This window comes from Crocodylus siamensis, chromosome 1 (genome assembly GCF_052110815.1).
Source record: "Crocodylus siamensis isolate JL-2025a chromosome 1, ASM5211081v1, whole genome shotgun sequence".
In the NCBI taxonomy this organism is placed as follows: Eukaryota; Metazoa; Chordata; order Crocodylia; family Crocodylidae; genus Crocodylus; species Crocodylus siamensis.
In genome coordinates, this window is record NC_143395.1 from 161,129,610 (window position 1) to 161,141,676 (window position 12,067).

Here is a 12,067-nt window from a genome sequence, read left to right on the forward strand (position 1 = left end):
TCCTGAGTATGAACCCCAGAGCTGCTCTCAGGCTGCCTGTATCTGGGATGCCTGTGCAGGACCCCTTGAATCTACATACATGGCCCAACCACCAGACTTGGGTACATCTGGAGTGGGAGTGAATGGGTAGGTCTTGTTTCTCGGTGGTAGTCCCAGGCTCAGCAAGGAGGCATTGCAGACTAGGCCAAAGAATGTGCTCACCATGTTCAGGTATTTAAAAAAAGTATCCCTCTGAATCACAAAGGACTTGGACAACATTTTTTAAGTTCAAACACTTGTACGGAAGTCAGCAATGCAGGGGGCATATCTCCATGTTACATTTTTCAAGCTCGCAAATGTTCACACATTGCTGTCTCCATTCAAGAATTTCTGGCTGAAAAAAAAACATTCCTGTGATACCACACCCTCCGTATTCACCTGACCTTGCCCGTGTGATTATTTTTCTGTTCCCAAAAATCAAAATGAAGCTGAAAGGAAGGAGATTTGATGACATTCCAACCAGCCATAAGAACATGAAAGCGGAACTCAAAAAACTCACAGTTGAAAACTTCTGGCATTGCTTCCGGAAGCGGTAGGCACGTTGGGACAAGTGCATATCATCTGGGGGAGATTACTTTGAAGGGGACAGCTCATACAAATGTTGTTTGTGCACTATTCTTTAAAATAAAGGTTAAGTCTTAGAACTTTCTGATCACCCTTCGTATTTGCAGGGTCATGTCTACTTATCTTACTGAAATGAGCTTGCAGCGCTATCCATCCTGCATGGCCAACAAAGCAGTGGGAGAGCAGTGAGGAAGCTGCAGACATATGTGGGATCAGCTGGTCCGAAAGTGGGCATTTGCTGGGACCAATCTTGCCTCTTGCATTATGAATAAATGTGACAGTGAAATTCAGGTCCAGTCCTGCTGTGACATGCCAGGTGGAGCTGTCAGGACTGACAGGTAGAAAGGCAATCTTTTAACGCTTGAACTTAAGCCAGTTCAATTGAGAAGTGATTGAGAGGGAATTAAATACAGAGCAGCATGATGTTATTTTCACAACCACTTTCCAACTCATAACCCCATTATGAAGAAGTTTGTTTGCACCTACTGGAAGAATAAATGGGAGAAAAGCCTCATTCACTCTGTATGTTGAGCTGAGAAGTAGAATTAAATTATTCCGATCACAGACAGATTGTTCCAGTAAGATGGAATTTGAAGCCACGAGGGCCCTATCGAGAACAGAGGCTTTTATACTATATAAAAAGGCAAGAGACAAAAACCCTTGCCAAACTCCTTCACTCTTTATTACCAACAGCTGCAATGCTGGATGTGTCTGGATGCCTTTTAAGTGCCAAGGGGAGTGACGGAGGTGGGATGGCATGTGAGCAGATGAAATAGATGGCAGCTTCCCCCTGATGGCAAGTTTAATTATTTGCACTGTCGCATGCATAAGGAAAAAAACGCATATTGGGAGCTGTTTCAGCCAGCTTCCTGTGGTAGGCAGATTATGGAGAACACACACCCTTTCTGGTCCATGGCACAATGAGGTCTTAAAATATTCAGGTCCTGTGTGTCTTTGTTGTAGAAGGGAAAGCAAGTTAGAAGGAGTTTCCTAAAGGAGGAGTGTGTGAATGCAGCAAGAGAACAAAATAGCACATATTTTCCTGCATGAAATGAGATGCTCAGCAGCGAGGAAGTAGATCAAACCTTAAAAGAACCATCCCTTCCCTTTTATGTTATGCCTTCTTCTGGGGCCTCTCAGCATGTTCCATGATTTTTCTTTCCCTGCGATCACTTGATTAGGGATAGTTTTCATTTTGCAATGCACAGTGCACAACAAGAAAAGAATGATCTGCATATTAAAAAATGAGGTGTGATTTTGGGTGCCCAGTTTGCCATATTTTACAGGCAGCTGATTTTTCATAAGTTCCCAATCTGTGCCCAGGAAAATGTTGACAGGAGCTGATGTTGTCTAGTCCCTGATGCAGCTGTGGCAATTGCACTTGTGATTTCTAGGTCTGAAGTTCTGAGAAATGAGCTGCCCCAAATCATTAGCATTTGATGAAAATTTAGAATAATTAAAAAAAACACCCCAAGCAAACCAAGAACAGTATGCCAAACTGTACCAAATCTGATTGGTCATGTAGCTTTCTCACCTGTACTGATGAACTCTACTTGTCTCAAGAACTCTACAGGCCAACAAAAGGTAAGGCGCTCCTGGATCTGGTACTGGCCAAAGGGGATGATCTGGTGAGTGACCTGAGAGTCAAAGAGAAGCTGGGAGACAGTGATCATGAGGTGATCACTTTCTCTACTCATCGCAAAGTTGGCAAATCAGTCAGCAATGCAGAAATCCTTGATTTTAGGAAAGCTGACTTTCATAAGCTCCAGAAGCTGGTTGCCAAGGCCCTAGAAACCAGGATATAACAGTGAGGGGAGTCCATGATGAGTGGTCACTCCTTAAGAACATTATCTTTGAAGCACAAGGAAAGTTCATCCCAGTATGTAGGAAAGGCAGCAAAGGGGCTGGGCGCATGGGTTCATGAACATGGGTGAACTCACACCCATCACTGGTGAAGATCTTGTGAGGGGACACCTTGAGAGGCTGGACACCCATAAATCAGCTGGCCTGGATGGAACACACTCAAGAGAGCTAAAAGAACTGGCAAACAACACAGCATGGCCATTGGTGAGGATATTTGAGAACTTGTGGTGCTCAGGTGAGGTTCCTGATGATTGGAAGAGGGCCAGTGTGGTACCCATCTTCAAGAAAGGGAGTAAGGAAGATCCAGAGAACTAGAGGCCAATCAGTTTGACCTCAATCGCTGGAAAGACATTGGAAAAAATCAACAAAGAAATCATTATCAACAGGCTAATGGACTGCAACATCCTGAAGGATAACCAACACAGCTTTGTTGTGGGTAGGTCTTGCCTGACCAACCTCATTTCCTTCTATGACCAGGTGATGCATTGCCTGGAAAAGGAGAAGAGGTTGACATCATCTACTTGGACTTCAAAAAAGCCTTTGACTTGGTCTCCCATGAAGTCTTCCTGATTAAACTGGAGAATTGTGGCCTTGACAATCTCACTGTCCGATGGCTTGGGAATTGGCTCCATGGTTGGACCCAGAGAGTGATAGCTGATGAAACCATGTCCATGTGGTGCATGGTGACCAGTGGCATCTCCCAGGGCTCCACACTTGGACCAGTACTTTTTAACGTATTTATAAATGATCTGGATGCAGGTATCAGAAGTGGACTGGCTAAATTCGCTGATGACACCAAACTATGGGGAAATGCGGTCATGCTGGAAGATAGGCTGGCCATTCAGGCCGACCTGGATAGGCTTGCAAGGTGGGTGGATCAAAACCTGATGTCATTCAACACTGAGAAATACAAGGTGCTCCACCTCAGGGAAAAAAAATCCACATTATACTTACAGGCTTGTTAGTGCTACACTTGCTAGCACCACAACCGAAAGGGACTTGGCAGTTTTGACTGACCACAAGGTGAACATGAGCCACCAGTGCGATACCACAGCCAGCAAAGCAAACAAAACCCTGGTTTGCATCTATAAGTGCATCTCAAGCAACACCCAGGAAGTCATCTTCTCACTGTACTTGGCCCTGGTGAGGCTGCAGATGGAGAACTGCATCCAGTTCTGGGCTCTGCACTTTAGGAAGGATGTGGAGAAGCTTGAGAGAGTCCAGAGGAGAGCCACATGCACAATCAGAGGGCAAAAGAACAGTGTTATGAGGAAACACTGAGAGACATAGGACTCTTTAGCCTGGAAAAGGAAAGGCTCAGGGAGACTTGGTGGTGGCCTATAAGTATATTAGGGGGGTGCACCAGGAACCGGGAGAAATCTGTTCACCAGGTCACCCCAAGAGAAGACAAGGTTTAACCGTCACAAACTCCAGGAAGACCATTTTAGGCTGGACATAAGAAAAAACATCTTTACCGTCCGAGTCCCCAGAGTCTGGAATAGACTCCCCTGAGAAGCGGTGCAAGCACCTACTCTGGACACCTTTAAGACACACTTGGATGCTTATGTTGCTGGGATCATTTGACCATAGCAGACTCCTGCCCCTTGGGCAGGGGCTGGACCTGATTATCTTGCGAGGTCCCTCCAGCCCTAATGTCTATGAAATCTATGAAATGTTCCAGGCCCTTGGACACACATTAAAAAATGAATGTTATTTTGTGAACTGCTGGTGCTAGACCACAAATGATTTATTCATCAACACCAATTAAATCCATAAGATTGGACACAATGCCCCAAGTGAAACCCCACCAGTGTTCAATAGAGTGGAAGAATCACTTCCTGTGACTTAGATATGATGCTTCTGCTCATGCCACCCAGAAATCTCTTGGCTTCTCTTCTCAATACTGAATAATCTCCTAAGTTCCCTTGTAAATCATGTTTCCTAGACTGCTAATCATTCCTTTTGTCCTCTGCTGGACTCCTTCTAATTTATCCACATCTTTCTTGAATTGGGGGTCCAAAACTGGACACAGCACTCCACATGAGGCCTCACCAGGGCTGAACAGCAGAATAATCACTTTCCTTGACTTGCAAGTGACACTTATGGGCACCTATACATATGCCAGATGTCCGTCCCGACATGTGGAGCAGACTCATTTGCTCGAGCATGTTAATTAACATTGTCTGTGTCACATGCATTCAGCATCCCTGTGCTTCAAAATGGCAGTGGGGGCACTTGAACTAAAATTCATCAAACAAGCTTTACTTCAAGCACCCCCACCACCATTCTGAAGTGTAGGATACTGAGTACACATGATGCTTCAGGCGCTTTAATTAGAGTGGCTCCAAGAACTGATCTAATTAAAGTGCCCCCTTCGCCCCATCCTGGACCACGTGTATAGACATCCTCTGTTACTACAGTCCAGTATACTCTTGGCCCTACAACAAGAGTGCACTGTTGATTCATATTCAGCTTGTGGTCCATTATAACCCTCAGGTCCTTTTCTATGGAAGAGAAGCCTAACCAGTTATTCCCTAATTTATATCTGTGCATTTGACTATTCTATCCTATGAACATAACTTTGCATTTGTCCTCACAGAATTTCATTCAATTAAGTTCAGCCCATTTATTCCAGTTTAGCAAAGTCACTTTGAATTTCTAATCCTACCCTCTAGAGTGCCTGTTATCACAAGCCAATACTTTATGTCATCTACTAGTTTAGTAAATATGTATACTTCTAAGGCATGTGTATCTTTGCTATTGCCTGTAGAGGGAATGCTGTTGGTTGCTACTACTGGTATAACACAATTCTCTCTCTTTCCTCTCTCCCTTTGCTACTTTGGCTGCCAAAGCCGTGGTATGGCCCTTTGTCACTATATTTACAGAGTTCTGGCTGACCAATGCATTAACATAGATGCCCAGTTATGATGATCATTAATACAAAACTCATCTTACTAGCTTACACTTACAGTATAAACCAGACAGTCTTCATTTTACATGCACAGATTCTGTTGCGGCTGTGCACTGTAACAGGACACCTGGATCTTGTGCCTGTACATGGGTCCCTGAAATGGGCACCTATTCTCACATGCCAGTCTGAGCCACCAAGCATGTCAGTGCCTTTGTTTGAAAACTGAGCTGGGTCACTTGTGAGTTCAGAAAGTGTTACAGGAGAAAGAGGAGAATTCAGGACTTGCCTCACAGGGGGAGTTTCTAATTGGAGCAGGAAACACAGCACTGGTCACGACGGTTGTTTCTGCTGCAGGTGCCTCGCTGGTGTTCAGCAAGAGTGCACAGCCTACAGAAAAGGCAAACAGAGAAAAGAACATACTGTCATGAACCACCTCTAGGTGTAGGGTCTGTAAAAGCCTCCCTGGAACTTTCCTCTAGTAACCTTACTCATTCTGACTCAGTCTGTGTTACTGGGCCATTATTACAGGAGAACAGCATACAGCAAAAGGCATTTTTCAATTGACTTTGGATGCAGTTAATGCAGCTTCACATTCCTTAGGGACCTACTCAGAAAATGTATGTAAGCAATCTGATTACCTTCTTCACACACAGTACTTTTCTCTTTATTTGTGACACAAAGATTCATTTTCTTGGCTGGATCCATAAGGAAATGCTTATTTAAACAAAACAATTTACATGACTCTTTCTGCTGGCAGAATGGCAGGTTAATAACAATAAAGTTGGAGGCCTCTGTGTTCATCTAGGCTGAAAGGCCACTCATAACAAGGGCTGCGGGGGAGGGCGGGGAAGCGGGGGCAGGGAGAGGAGGGGCTCTTTATGATGCCTACTACCTCCAGGATTGAGGAAGAAGAGAAAAATGGGAAGGGAGAGTCATTCCTGCACAGATATGGGGAGGGCTGGGATTGTGGGGCTGAGCAGTGGGCCCACTCTGCTGCAATCTCCCCCTAGGTTGGCTTTGCTGCCCCTGTCATGAGGCTGAATAGCTGTGAAAGCAAGATGCTACTGAACTGTGTTGGAATGTGGTAGATTGAACTCCAATTCTGCTGCAATTGTCCAGCCTGAACTTGAATTAAATTCACCACTACATGATAGATCAGTGGTTTGCAACCATTTTAGATTCAAGGCAATCCTCAGAAAATGCCAGTTCTCCATTTTTCCTTTTTTTTTTTACTACAAAAATAACGGGCAATTCTTCTGTTGCAAATATTTCATGAAGTCCACAATAGGGCAGAATTATATGTTTAATGCTATGAATCTCTATTTGAAATTTCTGGGTTTATCTTGTGAATTGTGTGTACACTTAACAGGGCTAACACCTACTTGTGCTAACACTGAGTGGCACCCTGTGGCACTCTTGAGGGGATCTCAAGGTACCCCTGGGAACCACAAACACCCTGGATGAGAATCACTGGGATAGATAAGAACATAAGAAATGCCATTTACTGAGTCAGACCCTAGGTCCATCTTGTACAGTATCCTCTGTCACAGGCTAGGGACAGAAGTTACACATAAACTGGTTTAAGTGATCAGAAACTGATTTAAACCTGTAATAGAACAGAAGTTCAGTGCATATAAACCACTTTCAAAATAGCTGAAACTGGTTTAAGATAAACCTGGTTGAATGTAGTATCAGACTTAACCGATTTGGGTCAAACTGGTTTAGGCAACTTCTGTCCCAGACCCCTTCCTGGTTCAAGTTAAATAGAGCCTCCCAGCATCCCAGCATGCTTTTCAGCCCTGGGCTGGGCTGGGCTGGGCCATTTGCTACAGAGAACAGGGCTGGCCCCAACCCTCTCCTCCCTAGCCAGAGCACTATCACTGCTCCAGCTTACTGAGAACGGGGGGTGGGGGACTGCAGGCAGAGCAGTGTCTGCCTGGCTTTTCCCTGCATCCTCCCTCCCCCACTGCTCAAGCAGGGATTCCTCCCCCTCCCACAGCATGGACCCCAGGGCACAGACCCTAGCCAGCAACTGGTCACAGCCACCCCCATGCTAGTTAATGCTGAGAGGTATCTGTGTGTTTCCAATTTCACTGGGACAAAGGCAGACAGAACAGTGTCTGTTTAAGACTTTGGGAGCTAATCAACAGGTAAGCTGGCTTCCGTTCCTTCCTTGGAAAAAGATGTTTAAGAAGAGCTTGATCTAATGAGCGAAACTTTTTTCTTGATGGGCTGATAAACTTTGTGTTATCAACTCTCTGCTGGCTCCCTTGCCTGTCAGTTTGCTGTGGACAGTATGAAGCAGGAGGGAGAGGGAGATTGAAAAGTTCAGTATCATTAACAGATGCATGCACTCCACACAACCAGTCCTCCTTCTCCACCCCCCCTTTGCCTCAGAGTGCTAGCTGTGGCTTGGGGTCCAGTAGCACATCCTGCCCCTTGAGCAGTGAGCAAGGAAAAGCTGGGCTAGGGCTATTTCTCCCTCCCCCTCAGGCACACCCCAGCTGGGGACTGTGCAGGCTGGGGTGGTGGTTTAAACCCCTTCCTAATCAGAGCACTCTGCCAGGGCCTGGCCACGTCCCCCGCAGCTCAGCATTGTGGAAGGAAAGGGAGGGCTGCTCTAGCACCCCCTGGCTTCTAGCCTGAGCCACTGCAGGCATAAGCCTGTGCTTCTTGATTCAAAAGTGAATGTCTATCCAATTGCACATCAGTTCAAGCTCTGCAGGTTAGACTAGCCTGCAAAAATGGAATCAATTCAGGCTAAGGCTTTTTGAATGTCTGTCCCTAGCTTGAACAGTGGTAAAGAGTGGATGCTGAATGGAAGAGTGGACTGGGTATGACCAGGGCTTTTTTTTTCACTGTTCTTCCCCTACTTGCAGCCTCCAGGATTTAAGGTCTAGGAAGTTCAAGTTCAGAGGCTGTATCCCTAACTCCCATGCTCAGCAGCTAGCGATGCACCTTTCCTTCTAGACTTTGTTCAGTTCCTTTTGAGTTGTTGGGTTGTTGTTCAATCCTTTTTTAAATCTGGCTGAACTGCTATCTTCCATAACATCTGGTGGCAATTAATTCCACACTTCTATTACACACCATGTGTGAAAAAGAACATCCTTTTTTAGTTTTAAACTTACTACTAGGGCTGTGCTAAGGTTCAGGTGGTGATTTGATTCAGAGGAGATTAGGCCCGATTCAGTGGCCAAATCTCTGAATCCAAATCGAATCAGGGGGCCAATTCAAAGGTCCGGATTGATTCAAAGCTCTCTGAATCTTCAGAAAAGATTTGGAGAGCTTTGATGATTTGGGCAGTCCCCAATGGCTGCAGCAGAGAGCTGCAGCTGACTCTGAGCTGGTAAGTACTAGGGGTGGGGAAGAGGGGGACTGGGGAAGAGGGAGGCTGGCCCTCCCTGCTCCCCAAGCCCCCCCATGGCTGCCTTACCCACGCCAGCTTGGTATTTTAAAAAAAGCCCCACTGCTCACCGCGTGCTGCCGGGCTGGGGGGTGGGGAGTGATCCCCGCTGCTCCCCACTACTCCATGCTGCATGGGGGGCTCTGCCATGAGCCCCCCAACTCCCCCCTGCTTCCCCAGCCCCACCATGGATGCCCTGCCTGGGCCAGCTCTGGCCCTTTAAGAAAAAAAGCAAACAAGAAAACCCCTGGGAGTCACCGCTCCTGCAGTGGCCTTGGGGCTTTGGGGGCTTGTGTGGAACCCCCCATCTGGTGTGGGACAGTAGGGATCAGCCCCCGCTGGCAGGAATGGTGAGTCTGGGGTTTTTGGGTTTTTTTCTTAAAGGGCCAGAGCTGGCGGAGCACCAGTGCGGGGGCTGGGACAGCGGGCGGGGGAGGGGTCAGGGGGATCATGCAGAGCCCCCCATGCAGCATGGGGCAATGGGGGGCAGTGGGGGGCAGCGGGGATTGCCCCCCACCCAGTAGTGGGTCTGGCCTTTTCTTTTTCCAAGCGCTGGGAGGTGGGGCAGCCATTGCCAGGCTGGGAGAGTGGGCAGGGCATGGGTCTGGCCTGGTTGATTCAGAGATTCAGCAGCCAAATCTCTGAATCAGATCTGGCTTAATCGAATCACGATAGTGATTTGAATCACTGAATCAAATCACTGTCCCCTGAATCGGCCAAATCCAAATCCGCAGTGAATACTAGCCGCTTTGCACAGGCCTAGTTTCATTTTATGACCCCTAGATAAATCATGAAGTGGTACATTTTCCTGTCAATTACCCACTGTGCCCTTTCATGATCTTCCCTTCCTTCCTTCCCTTTGGCTCAATTTCTCTTTGTTCTGCAATATTGTTGGTCAGATCATCTGCTGGCATAAATCAGTTTAGCTCCACTGCAGTCCATGAATCTCCACCAATTTACACCTGTGGAGCATCTAACCCTTACTGCCTCACTATGTATCATTTAACTTTGTAAACATTCTTGGGATACAGTGTTTATGGCAGATGCAGTGCTCTATTATTGCTGTATTCCTTTAGCTGCTCTGCACTTAAGCAATAAATGTCTCATCTGATTTATGTTACTGTATTAGGGAAAATATTCTTGGAAGCAGGTAGTCTGCCATATTTCAGTCCCATGGTAGTTCAGTGCCTGAGATATAAACTTATTAAAAACCAGGGGTTTGTAAGAGAAAAGTTGGTGGGGCCATCAGTGATTGGGAGGGGCAGAGGGTCAGGACAGAGTGTGCATGAAGGAATGGAATATGAAATGATGGGGCTAAAAGGGAACTGAGTGGTGGGAAGGAAAGCAAGGAATAGCCAGGGGCAAAAGGGAGCATAGTCAGGATCTGCACAAAGACAAGAGGCAATTCAGAAGGGTGAAGGATCCATCTTAGAGGAAAGGAGGGCTTAGCTGTACTGATGGCTGACTATGAAGTAAAGTGTGAAAACAAGGCACCTGTGACTTCTTGGCTGAACACTGAAAAGGTACCCCCCCCCCCCGCACCTGCCCATATTGAGACTGCTCTGTCCCATACCTTCTAGTGAAGGAAAGCGGCTGTACTCCGGGTTCCCAATCTGCCATGGAGGAATGTGAGAAGCAGAAGAGCCCTGTGTCCAGCCACAGTCGCCTTCTTCAAATGAACAGTAAAAACTGGAAGGAAGTTTTTCTGTGGAGAGAGAGTCCATAAAAACCACAAAGGAGATGATTAGCGGATTCCTGAGCACAGGAAGAAAGCAAGAAGAGAACGTTTACCCCGAGTGATTCTGGGGCATGCTGATGCTTCCCATAGCCCCTGGGCCTCTTGGCATTAAGCATCCATCATGTTGTGCATAAGAAGACAAGAGGAGGAAAGAAAAAAAGGTTAACATACTTTAAAGTGAGACTGTCTTCTTAACAAGAGGACAAATCTGCACACTAGACTTTATAGGGCAGGGGCAGGCAATTATTTCGGGCAGAGGGCCACTTATTGAGTTTTGGCAAGCCATCGATGACTGCATGACAGGCAGCCAGCGGCAGATAAATCTTAATTTTCTAAATTTTTTAGGAGCCCTGCAGACTGAATAGAATGGCCTGGTGGGCTGCATCTGGCCCACCCTTGTTATAGGGTCTCCTATGTGGTTGGTCTCTACATCTTCCAGGATCTACCCTTGGCCAAGTTTTCCAAACTTCAGGCCCCGCAGCCCAATCTAGGAAGCAAAAATTACCATCAGTGAAAGACATTTTAACATGCTGTCCCTCTCCTTTTATTGAGGCCTGTGCAGTCTGGTGAATCACACTGGCTGCTGGAACTCAGGTTCTGCTCTTACTTCTGCCATGTACTACCCTGTGACTTCATGCAAACTGTGGTATTTTTGGGGCCTCTGTTCCTGCATTTGCAGAAGGGGATAATGGCACCTCCTTGCCTTTTAAGACACTCCAAGAGACAGGTGGATGCAAAGAGAACATTTGACCTTTAATCATACTTGCAGTTTGGAAGCTCACTCATTCTGATACTAGCTTGAGATTTTATATAGGCCCCTGTGCCCCAGGCACTGAGACTTAACTGTTCATTGGTTTCCTTTGAGCATATGAATCAAAATAGGAACCACATTTTAGCTGAGTCCCCTCCCTTTACAAAACTGTGTAATGCTTTCTCTGTTCTCATTCCTATCCATTTTCTAACTTTCTCTCTTCGTACTGCTCCCTTCAGCTCCTTCCAGTTCTTGTGATAAAGCACATGCACTCAGGCTGTCCCAGACTGGAGAAGTCTCCATCCTGCACTATCCAAGTACCTTTCTTAAAAATCTACTTATTCCAGCAATCTTTCACCTACTTATAAGCCACAGACAGAAGTGCAGCTCCCCGGCCTTACACATGGCACTTTACAGAAAGTGCCACGAGTTAGACCAATCCTCCCGACCCGACTGATGTTAGCTGTTTGGTCAGGGAGGATGGGTGATCAGCTCTAATTTGGAGCCAAACCATCAAAAGAGGCTCCATCTCTGCAGCATCTGTTCCCTAGCCCTGCCCCACTCCAAGCTCCTGTGCTCTCTCAGGATGGGAGGCAGACAGGAAAGGGAGGTATATTCTGGGGTTTCCCCAGCCACACTGGAGTGGGAGGGCATCCACGTGGGGGGCAGGGGGCAAACTTCCTCTGGTCCCTTTCCCACTCTCATTCTGAAGACAGTGCCAGCAGCTGGAATAAGCTGCATCAGCCCAGCCCTGCTCCCAGTATATGCAAACAGAAGTTACTGAGGGTTACTCCATTT

At 46.6% G+C, this 12,067-nt stretch overlaps 1 protein-coding gene across 1 annotated transcript in view; it reads right to left on the bottom strand.

Moving 5' to 3' along the window:
- LOC149873570 (ALK tyrosine kinase receptor-like) overlaps positions 1-12,067 on the bottom strand; it is a 455,901-nt gene that overhangs the window by 9,567 nt on the left and 434,267 nt on the right. Inside the window, exons 8-9 of the mRNA XM_090035673.1 lie at positions 10,354-10,485; positions 5,664-5,764 (exon numbers count right to left, since the gene is read on the bottom strand). Of these exons, the coding sequence (XP_089891799.1) occupies positions 5,664-5,764; positions 10,354-10,485 (233 nt within the window). The remainder of the gene's footprint in view (positions 1-5,663; positions 5,765-10,353; positions 10,486-12,067) is intronic.